General features: G+C 42.7%; 1 protein-coding gene across 2 annotated transcripts in view; it reads right to left on the reverse strand.

Moving 5' to 3' along the window:
- Positions 1-21,573, reverse strand: part of igsf3 (immunoglobulin superfamily, member 3) — an 89,639-nt gene that overhangs the window by 22,365 nt on the left and 45,701 nt on the right. For both annotated transcript variants that reach the window (XM_088314878.1, XM_088314877.1), the window contains exons 3-6: positions 19,574-19,993; positions 11,608-11,994; positions 9,157-9,564; positions 3,671-4,096 (exon numbers count right to left, since the gene is read on the reverse strand). In XM_088314878.1, coding sequence (XP_088171004.1) covers positions 3,671-4,096; positions 9,157-9,564; positions 11,608-11,994; positions 19,574-19,993 — 1,641 coding nt within the window. The remainder of the gene's footprint in view (positions 1-3,670; positions 4,097-9,156; positions 9,565-11,607; positions 11,995-19,573; positions 19,994-21,573) is intronic.

Below are 21,573 nucleotides of genomic sequence, written 5' to 3' on the forward strand. Positions count from 1 at the left end.
CTAAACTCCAGTTCCATTAGGGAAAATTCAGCAAAATTATTTTGTGTGTGTTTGCCGCGCAAGCGTGTGCATATTAGTGTGTGTGCAATTTATGCTATGACGATATTAGATTGCGTCATGGAGACGAAGGCTTCCCCGGTGAGCCGGCATGCTGAACATGTGTATGCCATTATTGTGCTGCAGCAAGACACAATCGCGCAAACCCAATCAGGTGAAAAATAATAATACAGCCAGTGTATGCAAAAGTGGATCTAATGTTCTAATGTCTTTTAGGGGATTACATTGGGAGAGATCCTCTAAGAAAATTAAACATGGGCCTTGGGAGGTCAGACCCCCTCCCTGCCGTGTTTGCATGTTGCGTGCACACATTAGATTGATGGCGCTAAGCAATAGACCACCCACTGCTTGCAGCCTGTGCTGGATAATTCAAGCTAAATAGAAATGAAGTATACCAGTGCAGACGCTGCATGTAGGGTAAACTCGAATGGGCCACGCAATTATTGTTGTTTTGTTTTATTATTTCTTTTCATGCAATTTGGGACAGGAAGTAGACGCAAGGATACTGGCATCACATTATTAGGAGTAATCACATGCATGCAGACAAAAATATTGGGACACCTGCAGATGATGCTGGCGAGCCTGGACTGATTTACCCTGACAACTGGGTGAGTGTGATGATTAAAACGGGAAAAAAAAAAGAAATAAAATAAAAAAATAAACATTTTCACTCATGGAAGCACCACTTCTGACTTGTGGAACAAGGACACATCCGACACATATACTGCAACCCGAGTACAAGTACTTATATTTTAGTACGCGCCAATACCAAGTACCAAAAGCCCATTATGTCTTATTATGTCTTATATTTCAACCAAATATTGCTCATAAACACAAACTTTACTTAAACAGGCACAAATCACTAAAATAACACTTTTTAGTATTACTGACATTTTCTTACAGTCGTGCCACACATCACTTACTGCATTTCATTGTCTTAGCCTGAACACAAGGGAACACTGCAAAAGGATGCCAAAAATATGCGCCACATAAAGATGTCAATTAGATTTAAAGAAGTGGAATTACGGTCTATATGCCACTTTTGTGCGTTAGCTACAAAAAAAAAAAATAAATAAATAAAAATCAAAAGACGACAGCGTAATTTGCAGTCAGCTGTCAGGCTGGTGAAGAGGTGTCGGTGTGTAATATCATGCTTTTTTATGCATATTGTAAACACATTTTCAGACAAAATTACAAAATCAAAAATAGTAAAACGGCCCCATTAAATTAAATACATCGGCGCGATGAAGTGTCGAAAGGCTGGGAAAAAGGATTCCACCCCTGCGTCGCTGGGAATCAGGGGTGAGCCGTCTTTGCGGCAAATATGCAAAGCAAGGAGAGGAAACGCTCTCTCAGAGGGCACATGGCGAGGAAGACGCGTGAGCTTGGCCGTTCGTGCGAGAGCACAAATGTATACGAGCAAATGCAGACGCGCACACCATACGGGGCTCATGCATATTGAGCGGGTACCGGGGGGAGCGCGATTTAGAGCCGCTCAATTATGTATCTGGTCAGTCGCGATGTTTGCTCACACCTCATTTCACACACAGCCTTTGTGAGGGGACGGAAGACTCAGGCCTGATTGGCTAGCACTCAATGAAAATGGAGAGGAAGTGGAAACAAATCATCTGTGTGAATGAAGGTCCCCGGACGTGAAGGACACGGCGTGGCAAGGACTGTGCCTCATTTCTCGTACGACGAAGGAATTTGCAGCACCAAGTTCACAATGATTGCTTTGTCACAGTTCCTCTTGACAACTTATGGCATGATTATTGTCACGGATGGAATCGCAGGGTGGTTGACCACTTTAGCACCAAAAAAAAAAAAAAAAAAAGAAGTCAGACGAGGACCTTGAACGCATTCCCCTGCATGTGGGTTAAAACAAAAGTAAAGTGCCCACCGGGGGAAAGTAAATGAGCTTTCAGGATGATGAGGCGATTTCCAAATAACTTGTGAAGGGCCAGTCGACGCGGTGTCTTCGAAGTGGAAGGCTAAGGTCACAACGCAGACAAAATACTGTCGTGTCCTGGCATGTGTGCGTATGTGCCTCCTTATTTCTGCGCCTGTGTTTGTATACGGGGATCGATATTGCGCAATGAGAGACGGTCAAGTCTGCTCATGTGACTACATTCCTCCGTTTCGCTGTGAAAGACTTATTGATCAAGTCTGTCTTTGTGAGCACAAATGTCGCCCGCAGGCACACTAAAGGACACGAGCTTTCTACATCCACGTACGCTCAACTGTGGGTTTGTAACGGAATGACGGAATGTATCAGGGCTCCTCAGTCTACGATGGCGTTCCGTTTCTATGGCGGAGAGCTCATCCAAATTTGACGTCATAATTACAGTGACCTTGAACTAGATTTAAAAATGAAAAAGCTGTTTTCAATACTTTGAAAATCATTGCCATTAGGCTCCATATTCTCCGTATGATCAGCTACTGCCATACTTTTTAAGTACTATATCCTAAATTATAATTATCAAATGTGCAAGCCTACACTGAAGATAAAAACTGTAGAGTGGTGCAAATCTCAGTTATAAGTGGTATGCAAATATTTTGCGCTATACCCAACAATGTGGAAAGTATAGCAGAGGTAACCTGGCAACAGCGTTTACAGTACAGCTTAGCTTGTATCGTGGCATGTGTCAAAAGTGACACCCACGTTTACGTTTCATGAAACAATTTTAGAAAAGGCAAACACAACCCCGAAAGGCCGAAATGACAGAAAGTGAGCATTTTGAGTTGAATGTCTGTTTTTTTTTAATATATCCATACAATCCAGGACCAAATGGATGGATTGATATTGCTCTTACATTACCTCAATTGCTGCGACTTTGGCAAAACGTAGTGTTTGTCTGTTGACAGGACATGCTGGATAATGAGCAACATAATAGCCTGCCTTTTAGTGCAATTTCAGTCAACTTTCTCGCAAGAGCGCATTGCATTACGCGCCAACAATTTGCCTTTCAGATGATTGCTGATCATAATACATAACACCGAAGCACGTGACTCATTCATTCTGCCTCCAAATTGGTTCTTCGGGTACCGCAGGGGCTTTTTCCTTACCTGCATTATGAATTATGTATTGTGCTGTTGAGCCATACAAGACGCTGCTAAATTGGGCCAGTGTGTATCTGCGTGCCGATTTGTTGTTTGACTTTTGCCACTAATTGGAAGTGTGTGTACACATGTTTGTGTGCGGCACAAAGGTCCAGTGCAGGTAGCGTGGACAGTTTAATGCCTCCGCTGAGAAAAACACAAGTTCAAGGGGAAAAGGCTTGCTCTCTTTATCACACTTTCGCACTCTGACCCGACCATCTTGGGTCCTCGCTTCCCGTCTTCCTCCCTGCTTTCCACTTTGTTCTTTCTTCCTGTGGGATCTTTAGCGATCCATTCGCCAAGCTCCATTAAGAGACCCCACCCTGACGCGCGTAGAAAATGCCCACGTCTGCACACACGCGCTCCAATTAGTTGCTAAACTAGAGACAAAGAGCAATTAGAGAAAACGGACATCCTCTAAGATGTGCAGCTCACTCGTGTGTGTGGGGGTGTGTGTGTGTGTTTTGTGATATTTTGTCCAAGCAGGGGGACAAGATTGTGTGCAGCATTTTACCTGGCTGGAGAACGCTGATTCCGAGCAGGTTGGAGGTGCGGTTGGCAACTCGGCTCCAGCTGTTGTCGTAATTTTTCCTCCACAGAACAGCGGTGCACTGGTACTTGCCCGCCTCGCGACGCCCCGCCCGCGTCACAGACAGCCGGAAGTTGGTGTTGGAGTGCGAGCGGTCCACGGTGGTGCGGGTGCCCAGACCGAGCAGCTGCTCCCCCCATTGCAGTGTGCCCTCCCGGGTGAAAGTCACCAACTCCTTGAAATCGCCCTCGGCCTCGTCGGAGGCCTCCGTGCCAGCCGGCATGAAGCGCCAGGTGACCGAGGTGGGGACACGAGGGTTGTGGCGGGGCTTGACCAAGCACAGGAGGTCAAAGGAGTCTCCGTAGGTTACAGATGGGGTCCGTGATGAGGCCGAGACCATGAAGGAGGACTCTAGTGGCGAGAGAACAGAAGACACGATGATGATGATTACACACACACGTAACAGAGGCTGTTGGCATAATTCTCTAACAGAGATTCTCCACGCTTCACTTTTTAGCCAACCATTTTCTGCATTTTATATTTATATCTGTATATATAATGTTAATAATAAATTAATCTTTATCGATTAAAAACAGTTTAACTGCCATCCATTTATTTAAAAAAATTGTCACTTTTTTCCAATTAGATTGCAATAAAGTTGACTTTTTTTTCTCTATGAGTTAGTTACCGGTTTCTTCCATAAAATGTCAGAAAATATGTTGATTCCTGTTTTCCAAACTAAAACCAGGTGCTGTAAATGTCTTATTTGATTCAAGACAATAATAATTTGCTTTCATAGGACTAAAGGAATCTCAAGAATATTTACTGTCGAGAGGGAGACATTCTTAGGATTTAGACAATTTTAGGACTTTAAATTTAAAATGTCAATTTAAAAAAAACCCAGAATGATTAAATTGATAATTGTTTAGTTCTTTTTCTTAATAAGACAATCATTGTTAGGCAATTAATCATTGCACCTTTTGCGCAATGTATTTTTACTATGAAAGCATGTTGCAATGCTTTTCTGGCTTATCGTGTTTTTCAAAAGAAGCAAAACTAGTCGACGATGGTGTGCCACTCATGAAAACTAGTCGCAGAACCCTTAAGACACATTTCAAAGGGCACTGTTTCAGGACCTGTTTCAGGTCTTCAGCCTACGGTTGGAGAAGGTTTACTCATAGCTAAATCTAATCAAAGAAAAATCCGTACGGTAGAAAACAGGCACAAATACTGCATGATTAAGAAATCTGTGGACAGTGTTAAGGTTTGTAACCTGTATCAGATTTATTCCCCATCTATTTCTATAGCACTTGTCTTGAAGTAAGTCAATGGGTGAGCTGGAGCCAATCCCAGCTGATTTCGAGCGAGAGGAGGGGAATGCCCTTAAATGGGCTTCACCCAATCGCAGGGCACATTTTGACAGACAATCATTCACAAGCGGTCTATTTGGGGAATGTGGGACGAAGCTGGAGAAAATTGAGACAAAAGTGAAGAAACTCCTCAGCCAAGCGTTCTTGAGGGTCTTTCATAAGTGCACTGGATTCATACCAATCTAAGCGCTACTTGATCTAGCACCAGCATTTTCTCGAGCAGTGCGGTAAGTGCAGGAAGCACTGGAAGTGCGAGAAGACACCATTGAGTGTCCATTTCCTAATGTGTGTCAGCAACTGTGCGCGCGCTTCATTCACACTCAGAGCGTGCTTCAAAATTAAGAGTAATGCAAAGAAAACACGAGGGAGAGATTTCTTTGAAGCACCGGTGTTCGATCTCCGCCCATCGCGCCGCCAAGTGGAAACGGTCCTCATTAGGTAAAAACGTTCCATCATCATCATCATCATCATCATAAATTGTGATCAAAATACGCCTGAGGGAGGCATGGGGTACGGATCCTAAAACGATCTCATGATATGTAAAAGATAAAGCGCTAAGCAAACAACAAAACAAAAAAATTGGACTCTTTATTTTGTCTAAGATTTCTCCCTCTTGCTTTTCTCATGTCCCTCATCCCTCTTTCTCTGACAGCCATCCCCGCTGAATTGTCCTTCAGGGGAGTGTAATCAATGGCTTTCTTCAGTGCGCTCCACTTAACCACCGCGGCAGAGGCTGCCTGGGGGTCTTCATTTTCTCACTGGCAAAAACTTGGGCTGCTATGTCCACAGAAGGGGAAAGACATCACTGAACAAAAGGTGGCTAGTCGATGTGTTTTGTTTTGTTGAAAAATACTCCAGACCAACCCGAAGGTTGTTGGTACAATCCTCAACCCTCATGCCCAAGTGTCTAAGAGTCCTTGAGCAAGATAGTGAACCCCAGTAGGTGAATGAGGTAATAGTAAAAAAGCGCTTTGAGTACCTTTAAGGCAGAAAAGTGTTATCCAAGTGAAAGCCCATTTAGCATAATGATATGAATAAATTATCATTTTATTTTCTTGAAAAGTGAATTCAGAGATTTATTTTCTAAATATAGAAATACTGAAAATGTGCAGACTGACAATAATGGTTCTCACAAATTTTCTGTAGATTTTGAGCCTCATTTTGTATACATGGTAATTTAACCATTCAAATCCAGCAGCGTTCTTAACTCTTTTCTGTGGTTTATCAAATTTACAAGACATTTATTATGACTTTACAGAGACTTCAAATTATTTTATATATGGTTAAAAAGTAAAATTCCACCATTCCAAATTATGACATTTCGTTGATTATAAATTGCAAGTGCTGAATATGCCTTTATAAAAAAACATCAATACTATTGGATGTGGACATTGTTTGCAAATTGTATAAGAAAAAGTAATAGTTTTGGAGTTGCGAATATTCTACTTATTTGGTCACTTCCAACTAAAAGATATTCTTTTAACAAGTTTCTTCACGGTATGAGCTGTGACTCATTTGGTCTGAAAAATTGATGTTTTTTTTTCCTCATGTAGCATTAGCACAAACAGGTACTATACAAGCCATAGTCAACTTGTAGGTCACGGTAATGATCAGTTGTTAAGAATTTGCTGTATATCAATGGCAATGTTAAAGAAATATAATCCATTGGGAAGTGTATATGACGAACACGAGACTTGGAATAGCTTAAAGGAAAAACTCAATTAAATACGTAATCTGAGTCAGGTCATTTCCCATAAAAGAAATTATCTTACATTTGAAACCAATCAGCCAGAGAGCGATCTACCGTGCCATGCTGCCTTTTCTTGACTCCGGCAAACAAATGAAAAGAATAAGTTTCCCAGAGGATGTCTTTCTAGGATGTCCTCCAGGGTTTTGTTAGCAGGCAGCGGGAGTCCATTAGGAGGCTATGAATTCAATTAGGTTACAGTGACCATATATAATATCTGGAGCATTAGGTTGTCAATTGATTGAGAGGGCAGGTCACAGTCGAAGCCATCCCGTAGTGGGCCACCACAGGAAATTAGTACCCTCTCACCCACATCCTCCCGTTTTAGGTGGACAAACACAAGCACGCCTTGTAATAAAACTGAAGAAAATAACAGGTCTATATATCAGGGATCCGGATAGAATAATCCTTTTTTGGGGGGATGAAAAAGTGGGAAAATCACAGACCAAAATAAATAGATCAAATTCAACACCGCACAGCAAATGCAACTTTCATCTAGAAGCATGGATAAGAAAAGGCGGGACAGACGAAAAACTCTGGACTTGTTTGCTCCAATCTACATAACAAGCTGCTTGTTCCTCAAACTAATGTTTCTTCCTGAAGATAACAAATAGCCACTTAAAAACGGACATCTCCTCTTTGCAGCAAGTTAATCTGTGTGTGTGTGCGTGCTCGTATTGAGCCCTTCTGCTCTTGACCTGCCAGCTCCTCACTGCTACGCTCCAGTGGTTTTCTCAGCCTGTGCTCAGAATGTTCTGCTTAACTCTGCACTGGCTGAGGGCAGACCCATACACAGTGAAACACATTGGTGCTGCATTTACATTTGAATAAATCCAACTAATCTGTGTGCGTGTGCGTGCGTGCATAATGATTGTCACCACAGCATGCGACACTTGGCGTGTGGCAGGTGGTGAGAGAATGTGTCCTAATAGTTCTTTACCCCCAAGCAAAACATGAATAAACCATGGGGTATTCTTTGACTGGCTATGGACATAAGTAATGGGACACATGGCCATTACACCGACAGTAAATGAAAACCGAAAGGAAATGTACAGCTTGCACTCTGCTGGGAAAACTTTCTACAGGATTTAGGAGTGTGTCCGTTAAACCTTTAAAAGTCCTGGCTCACAATCTTTCTTCGAGTACACTCGGTGATGAGGATGAGGTTTTACTCATCCAAGCATGTCTTTAGGGACCTTGCTTTGTATGCTTGGAACTTACTCGGCCGGCCCGCTGATTGAGTTACTGATCAAGAAATCAAGTCGAGTCGACGTGAGTGGGTGGTTAACCATCACTGGGACACTGATTTGCGTAGAGCACTCCGTTTGTTGGATTTGGAGTGAAGCAGCATTTTTGTCACTTTGGTCGACGGTAAATGACCTGTTTTCTGAAGCTGAATCATGATTGGTCGTTACCTGAGGCCTGATCAACTGTGATGTCATTTTCAGCCAATGGACATGAAAAAATGGCCTACCGCTGAGATGACTTCCTGTCAGCTCGTGTGTCGAGTTCCACACTTTTAGTTACCAAAATGGTTGACAACCTGAATATACAATAAGTCCGCCAAAAAGTGGTACAGTTGCCGACCGCTGACTATTTACCATGGGGGTGGCGTGGCGCAGTGGCAGGGTGGCCGATACCCAACCGAAAGGTTGTAGGTTTCATCCAGGGCCGTTGTGTCCATGTCGACAAATCCTTGAGCAAGACACTGAACCCCGAGATGCTCCTGATTGTATGTCATCAGCAGATAGATGAGCTAATAGTTTGAAGCGCTTTGAGCACCGAAGGTAGAAAAGTGCCATACAAGTGACAGCCCATTTAACCGGCTTTAGTGGGCCGAGCTAGAGCTTTTATATACAATAACACTGCTATTGATAAAATGACAAAAGTCGACCTGAGAGTTGCATGCGCAATATCCTGTCGACCACATAATTGACTTAAGTGGCTCACCTTAACACTCTTATTGATACTGCTTGTTTGATGATTTTTCCCTCCCTAGCCGTTAGGTTTATTAGTTACAACAAGACTGCATTTAATACATAAAAGTTTATAACCGACAAGTCTGTGAGGATTAATCAACAGACTCCACTGTGTCTTGCTCCACCAAGTATATCTCACTAGCGGGTTGCCATGTAGTAAAATATGAATAGATCTGCTATTTTGCTACTTTTCAAAGCTTTTGATTCTTAAAAAGAACAAAAATACAAACTGAATGTCACGGTGGAAAGCTTGAGCTTTCACCAGTCCTACTGCAATGCACAACCACATCCCTCTTCCTTTATTATTATTATTTATTTTTCTTCATGTGAATGGTTTTGGAAGAAGTTCAGACTTCGAAAAGAAAAACAACTTACCGACAGTCTTGACGGTCAGCGTCTTTGTGTCCGACCTCTCTCCGATCTGCTCCCAGCTGAGTTCCGGATCAGTGCCGCTTTGAAACCACTCGGTTGCAGTGCAGCTGTACTGCCCTTCATCCCCAGGCAAGACGTTGTAGATGGAGAGTAAGAAGGTGTCAGCCCGCGACCTCTCAACTCGTATCTCGCCGTAGCTGGAGCGCTCCCTGTACACATCGCTGTGCCGAACGGTGCCGTCTCTGTCCAAAGAGGCCAACCTCTGGGCTGGTTCATTGCCCTGCTTGTCCGTCCACTGCCAGACAACAGACAGCGGGCCGCTGGTGGACTGCACCAAGCAGGTCAACAGCATTACGTTGCCCTCCAGGACCTCAGAGGAGTTGCTCGACAATGAGACGGTGATGTTGCTCTCTATAAGGAAAACGGACAACATTATAAAGGTCAGCAAGTGATGAGATGCAGTCCTTCATTTTTAAAAATCATTTCCCACATTGAATCCTCAAGACAACAGGAAATCACATGTTGGGTATTAAAAACATCCAAGAGAACATGAGCCCAAGGGCAATGAAACAAATTACAAAGCCTGTTCCCTGAAGTATAAGACCATCCTGTGCGAAGTGTAGCGCACGAGTGTTTGCCCGTGTACGTGAGAGGTTGCTACTGCGGGTTCGTTTCTGGCCCGAGGCGCATCAGAGTGACGGATAGCGAGCAGGCCCTGGCGGGTTTGGGTTTATGTAGGGGATGGGGTTGTTAGTCTTTCGGAACCCGCAGTACTTTATTCACTGAGCTAAGAAGGATTGGATCACAAGAGGCAGATGAAGAGGAGGGTAAGAAGTCCTTCCAGGCTCTCTTGCTTGCTTTTCCCGCTTTACGACAAACTCATCACTTCAAAAACATCACAAAGCTCCAGTTAACCCAAAAACTAAAGTGATGTCGTTGAAGGTTTTTTCTCCCCCCCTTTCATCCCCTCAGGCCAAACTCTTTCTCCCTAATAAACATGAGCTGTGTTTGAATATGGATTACTTTAGCCTCTTAGCTTCTATCACACTCAAACCGAGCAATCCTTTTTTTTCCCATCCTCTTTCACATTCATTGCAACACTTTCCTACCTGAGATGACGTTACATAAATGGCGTGTACTATGGCGGTGCAACACACGGATGAACATGGGCTTGTATAGCATGACTTTAAAAGTGTTGCTTCCCGTACAAGTAAACCACCCGCTATGGAAAAGTCAAATTGACCTTGAAGCTTCTCTTTAGCCTCGTTTCCGCTTTACAGTTTGGTTTAGTTTGTTGTGCATTTTACAGCACATCTAATGCAAAAGGTCACAAAATATCTGAGCCCAACAGTCTTACTTTTCTGTACCCCTGAGTTATGTTTTTAGGATTACATAGCAATTTAAATGCCCGTATGCTACGCCATATATTTACATCGCATTACTCACCATTTAGTTTTCCTCATATAAAACAGACACTGTAGCAAATGTAACCTTGTTGGAAACACGGCGTTTGCGTTGACTCAATGTGACCCCCATCACATCTAGGTAGTGACTTTCACCTAGTTCCCTATTTTAGAGTCGTGCAGCACAAACTTAAATGAGTGTGTCCAAAGGAAAAAAAATAAATAAATAAAATTGCTCCCTCAGTCGTAATTGCTTAGCTTGCTCCATTTCAGTTTTTTCTTAACTTGTGTAACCCCCATAAAAATCCTTTATAAGGCATTAAGGTCTTTGTCAGAAAAACAAATTCAACCATAAATGGAGTTTCCCTGGAGACCTCTGCTGGCTTGGGGCCATTTTTATTTTGTGCTAGTTTTGCAGGAGGCGCACTTAAAGGTCAGGTTAGCCTGCTTGGTGTTAGCCGCTTGAGAGGAGACGCTGCTTTGTGGTTGGGAAGGGATTTTGTTATTGTTGTTGTCTTTAGTCCCGGTAGCAGATGACCCTTCAGGTAAATTGGCAATGATCAGCTGTAAGCCTGACCTGACCCGGCCACGCATCCAAGAGGACAGCTTCACAAAAAGCTCATCATCCAGCCTGGGGAACCTCTTGGCGGACACTGAAGTGATGCGCCTTTCTTTGGGGCTTTTATTTCTTTGTAGTCTTATTTCATGGCTGTTAGTTCAACCTCTGTAAGTCTAGACTGCGCAGCTTTCCATTATCCTGGTGTACCAACGCCCCTCCCGCCCCTCTTTATGGGAAGGACCATAATTCTACATTACAATTCCTTAGCAATCCACTCAAAGGGAAAAATACATTAGAAATAAGAGGAGCATTATCTGATCTCGACTTACTCGCATCTAACAATAGAAGCTATCTGTCATGGCACAAGGAGAGAGGTGGGGACATTCAATACCACTAAAACTGCTCTTATGAATAGCTCATGATTCTTAGTGTAATTGACAAGTAAGGACAGAACAACTAAGCCAGTGGCCTCGTGACCGGATTATTACTCACTGAGCGGCTGCACTGTGATCTGAACGTTGCGGGACCGCTTGCTGCGGTCGATGAAGTCTCCCGTGGGTGTCTTTTCCCGCTCCGTCACCCGGCAGATGTATTTGCCGGTGTCGTTGGGGCGTAGGTGCTGCAGCTTGAGCAGGTAGACGTTGGGGCTCTCCTTGCGCACCGTCATGTGGCCGGCAGCTTCGCGGGCCACGTAGTCGGCGCCCAGGACGGGCACGGCACTGGGGCCCACCACGGCCACCGATGAGCTGCTGAAGACCCACGACACCGAGAAGAATCGCTCGGGGACGTTCTGCGCCTCAATGGTGCAGCGGAGCTCCAGCGGCTCACCGGCCGTGAAGGACCGTCGCTCCGTGCTCACCTGGATGCTGAAGTCACGATCTGAAGAGAAAATAAAATGTCGATGTTAGATATATGTGGGTAGCCAAAAAGACATTTTTAAAAAATAAATAAAAAGATAAATGACAATAATGAAAAAAAATTGTACATATAGGCGCTGTGAGAATGCAATCTAATTACAATTTTGTTTCCTCAATATTGCGATTATGATTTGATATGCAATTGTTTTTTTAAGGTTCTCTCCCCAAGTATTTTTCAACAAACACAATCACTGAATTAAGCTGGGTTACGATAAACAATATAATTTTTTTAATACATAAGTTTTTCTTTCATAGGTGAGGCAAATTAATCATGGAGTATTAAGAAAGACGATTTATATGTACTTCAATTAAATATTTCTACTCAGTCTTTTAAGCGTTCACTAGAACAACTTTATAAAATTCTAGCAGACAAGAGTGAGGATTAATCAACTTTTCATGTTTTATGAAAAGATATGCAAACGTGTGAATTCCAATTTTTAAAAACTAAACTTATCAAGAAACTACTAGACTTCTGTATAAATGAATAAAATATATTTAAAAAATAAAGCTTACTGACAGACCAAGACAAAACACAAATAGGATAATTTGGATATGCGTCGAGGCAGTGTAAACAAGGGAAAAAAAAAACAATGCAAGGAACTGAATATTTCTGATCATTATCATGTCTTTTCCAAATGCAACTGAAAATCTTCCAATACAAGTGCAACAAAAATACACTGCTCTGATGTACGTCAATGTGAGCTTGACATTTTTTAAATTCACCAACTGTTGACCTGTTCACACCCACGCCTGGCCATGCAACACAAACACATTCAGAACACCCGCGGTGAATGTAAACTATAGCGAAGGCACAGACCATTAAGTCTAAATACTGTATGCTACATTAGAGCTGAGCCCATCATTAAATGAGGAAAAAATGTCATAAGGCATTCAGTGGAGGAATGTATTTAAATGAATCGTTCAACGTGGGGAGAGTCCGCCCACACCAAGCAAACTGTATGTATTGTAATCATATTTGTATTATTCATGTTGTTTGCTTTTGTGTTGTCATTGCTCAGTGTTAGAGTTATTTATTTATTTATTTTTTCAAACCAGTCAGATTTTAGATTCAACACTCAGATGTTCGCGATGGCTCAAACTGACATCGCCCCCCCCTCTGATCATTGATGGCAGTCACTCAAAACTATGCGGTTCATAATTATGTGCACAGGACGGCGCAGGAAAGGCAAATGTCAGAAATGATTCAAAGTTAATTTTCAAGGTTACTTAATGTCGCAATGGACTGCACGCCACTGGTGTATAAACTTCCACATTGGAAATCTGTCACGTGAACAGTACCTGGTCCTGCATTGTACATCCACCCTCAGAGTAAAAAAAATAAATAAAAAATGTGGTATTCAACCAGACATGCACTCATATTCAATTTTATTTTGTCCATACATTTATGTTGCCTGATTATACCAGTGGCTCGCCATGGAAACCTTCAAGGCCTTCTCTGCTGGCCTAACATAATCAAGAAAAAATAGATAAATAAATAAATAAATAAATTTTCTTCACATTGATGTCATATTATATCCCTGCATTGTATTTTAAGGTGAGAGTTTTTATCCAATCAGAATTCAGGTAGCTCGTGTTGCTTGACAGATTTCATAATACCAGTAGCACGCACTATTCATCCGAGGCCTTCAGATACAATTGTGCCGGCCTCTCTTCTGTCAAAGCCCATGGACTTTCAGATTTGATAGACACTTGTGATAGCCAATCAGATCACGAGTTGGTTCCAGTGAGCCTTCTCCCTGGCCTGAAGGAAGGTGATGAACGCGTTTTGTGATTGGATACTCACTCGTGAGGGGGTAGCGCTATGCGGAATCAACACACCGTCAGTCGTAACTGGCGACCGTTTGACAATCGAAAATATATTCTTGCTTTTTCAAACCACAAAGGCCAAAGGAGGGAAAAGTGTGGATTTAATAGCAGACACACCTACGAGGCCATTTTCAAGACCGACCTTTCAAGACGAAGCGAGGTCGTGTAAGAATTCGTCTGTATATTATTTCTCCAGCCGTGGTGTCATAAATGACATTATTACGAGGGGGATTTATTGAAGTAGGACAAAGTAGGACTTCACTGATGGCCCAGGTGTGAAGTGCACGGCCTGCCACTGGATTATACTGTATTTATTGCACATTTATTTTGATCATTTTTTCAATGCACCTTCCTCTATTATCCATCCAGGCATTATCAGAACGATAAGCATTAAAACACTTTCCAAAGCGTTTCCAGCTCAGTGACTTTACAACATTGTACATCAAACTCATCCAAGCACGCCTTTCTGGACCTTGCTTTGTGCTCATCCCCACTCAAAATGTCTTGTCAGGGCAAACTCAGACAATTAGTCCTATGGTCCGACCCGTGATTGATTAATTGATAAGTGCCATCTCCCAATACTTTGATCCATACAGTACATTATGAGCAGTACATAATGACTGGCTCCATGTCGCTATTAACCCCACTGCCTCTTGTCTGTGTGCGCCGCTGCATCACAACAAAGAACCGACGGGGAGGCTTCGAACATTTTCACACCAGAATGTTTGTCAGGATGTGCGTTCGTCGGCGTAATTACAGCTCGAGGCTACCGCCAACATCGGGAGGCAAAAGCAGACGTTTCCGACACGAAGCCTACCGCGCTCATCATCTGCAAATTAATACAGCAAATAAACCCAGTGAGCACCCCCTTGCGCCTCCCACAGACACACTCCCACTCACACGCACACATACACACACACACACGTATACAGAAAGTGAGCGTAATTTGGATAAGTGGAAGCGGAGTGAGCACCACCAACTTTGCTGAATGTGAGCAGGAGGAAGAAGAGGAGGAGTAAAAGAGCGCTTGACTCCCTGTCACATTGCATGCGAGAATTCTAATTAGGTTTATTTTTTTATTGCCGAGGTGCAAGCGAAGAGGAGGAGAGGGTGAGCGGCGCACTCTGACAAATCAGCGTTTTTTTTTTTTTTTTTCCCTGCACCGCACGGCATGACCTCAACCTTTCCTCTTCTTTATTCTCTTGGCGTCTTCTCGATGGTTGCAACTGACACAATTTTAGTGTCATCTTGTGCCCAAAGAACCCCCTTAATATTCTATCCTCCTCACTTTAGTATTCAGCCGCTGCACCCAAAACTGTAGATAGCACAGTCTTCCATGTGTTTGCCCATATTAAGTCTCAATTTTCTGCTAGAGGCTATGAACAGTTGTTTGGAATATGGAAAACGCTCTCATGGGCGGATTTTGGAGTCCTTCTTAATTAATGGGCATCCACTGTATTTATATAGTCGGAATGACTGTTTCATTGAAAGACTATGTGGGAAAAAAAACAAATACGTATTTTTCGGACTATAAACTGGTGCTTTTTTCCTAGATTTTGAACCATGCGGCTAATACAACGGTGCGGCTTTTCACCAGTATGGGCGCTTTATAGTTCAGAAAATCCGCTAAATAAATCTAGATTTTTATTTCTCCTGGGTCTGTTCTGTTTTAATTAGCAAAGTTGCTGCCGTATTAAAAGGCATTGCTGTAACAATCTGTTTATGTACCTTTATGTGCATTCACAATACAATCGTTCTGTACATGCAGTAAACAACTCATTTTTTTCAACATAGAAAACGGCGGCTTATATCCTGGTGCGTCTTATATTCCAGAAAATACGCTAATGGGAAATACAGGTAATCGCTTAACTCATTACACTTGCGGGTGAGCTGAAGTCTATCCAAACTGACTTTGGGTACACCCTTGACTCAGTGGCCAAATACAGACAAACACAATTTACTCTCACATTCCCACCGGCGGACACATTTGAATCTTTTGAGGTTGTTGTTGAGAAAAATCATGCAACCCATTTCACAACCAATTCCATGCAAATGACGCGCATCCCGACTACAATAAATGCAGTGGGCAGCGCAACAAAAAACAAATCTAATCGCAACTCAAAATACAAATGTAACATAGAGAACATTAGACAAATTGTTCTCAGAATATGCAGCGAGCGAATGTTGCCCAAGCCGGTCAAATAACTGTCCATGTTGCACACTTCCTCAACACTATATGCGTTTTTTGTCACCTCGCACCACAGTGTGTGGTATAACAAATTTAACGTGTGATTTGCTTCAGCCTTAGCCGCCATGATATCACTTCCCTTGCGGATTGATTGCTGAACGTGAATAAATAACAGTAATCATCTGCATATATAACGATGTCTGAGCCCATCTCATCGGACCCAAATCTTTTGTGTAGACGCTAATCAAGAGGGGATGATGTATACTGATACGACAACTAAGGAATGATGACAGCTCACTATTCATCTTGGTACTTTGTGCTCTGCCTTCCTGATGAGGACAATCAAGTTTGGATTCATGTCGTTAATAAAAATCTAATAGCAGTGACATTTCAAATCCCGCATTGTTTGGACCAAGTCTTCAAACGTGAGAAATTATAATGCGTTGCTCTTTTGCTGTAAATAATGCATCCGAAACTATGGTGTACGAGAACAAATAAAGCAACATTTATAACCAGACGAAAGGACATTTTTTTTCTGCTTCAATACCAAGGAAAAAACAAATAAAATTGCATTATGGCAGGATTTTTGTTTTTTTCATTCCTCGTTATGTCTAATAAAATGTAGGCTTGTTACTTCTATCACCATGGATGTCAACTCTATGTTTCATGTTTCAAGTTGGACTAAATGTTGGTTCTAGCCCAGCCTGGTTCTGCCTTGTGTGGTCGCTCTTCCATTGCTCTTTTTCGAGGCTGGGCGGTGACAATGGCAACACTCCTCCAAACCACCTCCAACCCACTCCTAGAGAAAAGAACAAGGACCATGACATCACTGTCATCTGATTGGCTGACAGCGTTAAATTTCTTTAAGCGATGCGGCACAACTCCACTGCGTATGCCAATTTCCGCCGCCAAGTCCTCAAAAAAAATACAGCATACACACTGCACTGAATATTGTTTTACAGCAACACTTAACCATGTTTATCATTTCATACGTACCTGTGAAGGAAATAGCAAATCTAGCGATGCAATCCCAGCCTTTCAAAATATCCACACTTTCATCTTTATTTTCACCCACATCCTCTTTTTGTAGCAGCATGTGTCTTCCTTTACTGACACACTATCTTTTTATGGCTTAAAAAAAGTAATACCATACAACATATTGTATGGGGAGTCTCAGAACGTGATACAGACACGCACAGTTCACATCACAGGGAGTGCACGTATTAAATCGCTCTTCCTGTTGTAATGGAAAAGCAATAGAGGCCGGGCCCGACCAGCCGGGCAATGCCGGAGCAGAACTGGACTGGAACTTGTAATGGAAAAGTGTCAGTATTTGTTAAATGCGACACCACTGTGTTGCCCAAGACACAAAAAGTAAATTCATCTCTTTTCTGTGATACTTTTCATCATTAGGGTCGGGTGAGAAGCTTGGTGTACCCGGTACTGGTCACCAGTCATTCACAAGGCACCGAAAGAAAAACACAAAAACGTATGAATAATTTGGAGTTCTTGATTGATCAACCATGCGAGTTTACACATGAGCGCCTGAAGTGAGATTCAAACCTAGAACGTCTCGACTGTGAGGCAGACGAACACCCGTGAGCAACCCAAGACACAAACAAAAAATAAATAAATAAAAAAAAAAAAATTCTAAAGTGGACCAAAGAGGAAGTATGAGAAAGTAGATTTTAAAAAAATAATAGAGGAGGTAAAAAGAAAAGTTCTCAAAAACAGGAAAGTTAAAACAAGATTCTGTCCAACGCTCGTCTCTTTGATGCTGGGTCTGGGTCATTAGTTAGTGATGGGGCTGTCTTCCACTCCATCTTTTATGATGGGAGCTTAATGGAGGTGCTGTGCCCTGCGCCGAGAACATCTTCCCTCGGCCGCTGTCAGATATGCACACAAACCATCTAGACGGGTTCGCCTCAAAAAGTTATACAAGCTTCACCCTCCCTCGCCTGGCGGTAAGCAAACACAAAGCAAGCCAAAAATCACACATATCAAGTTGGAGCGCTAACATAAGCACACCTCTGCTGTTCGCCGTCATGCAACAACACCTCCATCTATAATAGATTACAGGCAAGACAGAGAGTGACAAAGGGTTCGGAGAGGGGAACTCTTTGTGCTTTTTGTCTCCTCCCTGAAGTAGCAGGGAGTCATCTGACAAGCGTGCTTTACATCTCTGTTCCCGCTCTCCCGTCTCCACCAGCCAACGCAATCTGGGACACCATCAACTTGTACAGCTCCAGAGCGGATGTGATACTTCATTGGAAAAGGCCAAAATTGAGTTTAATTTGAAGGGATTCACTTGTAGCGACACCCAAGACTGTGTTGTGCCTGGATAATGGCGCTAATGTCGTCGATGTTTACCAGCCAGTTGCGAGGGGCATTTCCAGAAGGCGCACAAAGAATGACTTCTTCCGAGTGGGTGACGGCACGGCTCGAGTGATGGGGTGAGGAGGTCGAGTCGGGTAGGAGGTGCGGTGACGAGCAATAAAGCCGTCTTTGTGTCTGATCCATCAAGCCCGGGGCTTGACTACTTATGAGATAATTATCATGAGGCATAGCCAGCCGACAGCCACGCCATCGTGTTACTTGACCCGATGTCCTACCTCCTTGCTGCCTCCTCCTCCACCTCCCGCACTTTGTCATCTCCATTAGACAATCGACCGAGTGGACAATCAGAGTTGCAGGGCGGCCGCCAAAGTTCCTCGCGCTAATGCACTCAAGAAGAACCACGATTGGAGTTCCTGCATCCAGTATCTTTCACTAATCATACAGAAAATGCACCTATTCACAGTTTTTGTGGCTTTTTTTGTAATGCATATGTTGACATAAGATGCCTCCAAAGGAAAAGTAGTAATTGGTGTCCAATTAGTAAATGAAAGTGATACGTATCGACTGTTCTAAGCTTTTTGTGGCAGAGGAGATACGTTTAATCAATGTTGTTAGCTTAGCATAGCAATCACTGCCAGACATTCTCAATTGCTATCTATATTATGGCATTTTAAATCACCTTTCAAGACCTACAAAATATTGTACTGGGTGACCATATAAGCACTGACCCAAACGAAGAGAAAGTGAGTAGACGGATCATTCACCAAAAGTTTGTTTCTATTTTTTTCGTAATCAGCAGTAGATCATCGTATTGTGGGAAGCGTGTGAGGTGTCCTGCCATAACTCTTGCCTCTTCTCTCGCACTTAATGAAGCAAACACAGCAGGATGCCTTTGCAGATATGATGCCCGATCGTCTGATGAAAACCCAGACTTTGGGTATACACTGTAGACACCTGTTGTGTGTCGTTTAAAGCTATTTATACATTGACTATGCTTTTAATGTTGCTCGCCAAAGCGACACAAATGCATCAGTGGGAGGTCTGTGGAGGTTGAATAAGCCCTTTTTAGTGAGTTAATGAGCTTAGTGTGAAAGGCTGATCAGCAATCAGAGGAAGCCGGCCCACATGTGCGATCTAAATCTGCTTCTTGACTCTTTGAAATCAAGTCTGCATCCCTTACTTCACTCACCGGTGGGCTGAATGCGGAGCGGGGTCTTGTCGCTTTGTTTACGGGTCATTGCAAACCAGCTGCCGTCGGCATCCTGGATCCACTCTGCAGCCTGGCAGTAGAGCAAGCCCTGGTCCACCGGCTGCAGTTTGTGGATGGTCAGTCGGTAGGATGTGGCGCTGGTTTTGTCCAGCCTGAGGTCCCCCGCGGCCATCCTCTGGCGGTACGGACCCCCGGAGCGTAAAACAAAGTCCTTCGACAGGGTGAGCAGCTCCTGGGGGGGGGCGGATGCGTCATCGGGCGCTTTGAGGTACCAGCCCACTGACAAGTGAGTGTGTTGCATTGTCGTCCGGGAAACTTCACAGGTCAGCTGTAGCGTATCGCCTTCCACTTTGGACAGGGTCTGGGCTGGAGCGGATACTGTCAGTGAGTCAGCAATAACTGCAAGGAAAAATGAAAATCTCAATCAGTTGGAGTAAATGCTATATGAACAAGATGTACACTATAAGAAATAACTCATTCAAGAAATGAGAATAGTCAGCTGATCATTTGAATCAGGTGTGTGGAAAAGGGAGGAACGGAGTTTCAGACTAATGATCTAGGGAGTATCACGTACTTTGGACAATGAGTCATCTATAACGCAAAACTGGATCAAAAACGGCATACCTATTGTAAACTTTTTAGCTAAATATATAAATACAGGCTAATTAATAATAGCACTTCCCACCGCTTGTTCTATGTTACTGCGCTCACAACAGGTCAAGAATAGACACAGGTGTCGGTTCACTTTCGCTTTGTTGAACGGACATGAACCAAAGTAACACGTAATAAGCGCACGTAATTAGTACGCCTCATCCCTGAAACACACGTCACTCACCAGGTCAGGCCCCGCCTTTTCAAGTCACACATATTGAGAAGTCACAGATAGTACAGTGGAGAATGTGAGGGTGGCCACCGCAAGTGGAAACAACAAAACAAATCTGTTCCGAATACAAACCCATGTTCCTGTTTTCTGTTCAGCTGAGGGAAATCATATTGTTCTACTTTTTTATTGTGAGGCATGTGGTTTCCAATTTGACTTCCAAATATGGTTCCTGGCGCAACAAGAGGCTACAGCATATACAATGTGCAATTCTATTTGGGGAATGCACAGGTAGGAAGTGCTTAGCATCAAAGTAAATGTGCTGTAGAGGCCGTTTCAGGTTAGAATGATCCATTATTGTAAGTGTTGTGTCCCACTCCATAAAGAAACAGCATGTTGCTGTTAAATGTGCAGGACTGGCTTGATTACAGCAGACAATTTGGGTTTATATCTACAAGTAGTGAAAATAAATAAATTAATAATAATTAATTAATAATAACTATATATATATATATATATATATATATATATATATATATATATATATATATATATATATATATATATATATATATATATATAGATGTGCCTCAAGATTTGATTTGCAACCAAGCAGAGGAAGAAAAATATTTATCTATTTATCTCCCTCAGACATGAGCACCACCTATATCGTCCTGTTCCATGTTCAACTTTAACATGCTTTAGTGTGCTGACATCTCACAGCAGCACAGGCCTCCAGAGAATTGCATGAATATATGAATTAGCATACAGTGGAAGGTCCTAAAAAAATAAATAAAAATTCAGTGTAAACTGAAGGGTGTAGAAAAGGACTGTCTAATTTAATCTATGGAGCAAACGCTCGGTAATAGTGAGGTGAAATGTATGATTGTGATATGCGCATATTGCATGCAAGCATGGTGCAGAGGAATGTGCTCAATACACATTAAGTTAAGACAGCGTGACATCAAGTTAATTGAGCAAATGATGCAAGTTGAGGCATAATTGCGTGTGGTGAATCTTAATAGAGCCAAAGCAACAGTATGTTGTATTGTGTGCTTTAAATAACAGTTTTCATGTCGCTGTGATGGTTTACTGGCTTAATTGCAATAAGGGGAACTTGTAATTTCTTTTTTTTTTTTGGTTTATTTTTGGCTTGACC

This window comes from Idiotropiscis lumnitzeri, chromosome 14, assembly GCF_059441095.1.
Source record: "Idiotropiscis lumnitzeri isolate Australia: NSW breed Sydney's pygmy pipehorse chromosome 14, RoL_Ilum_1.0, whole genome shotgun sequence".
Lineage (NCBI taxonomy): Eukaryota > Metazoa > Chordata > Actinopteri > Syngnathiformes > Syngnathidae > Idiotropiscis > Idiotropiscis lumnitzeri.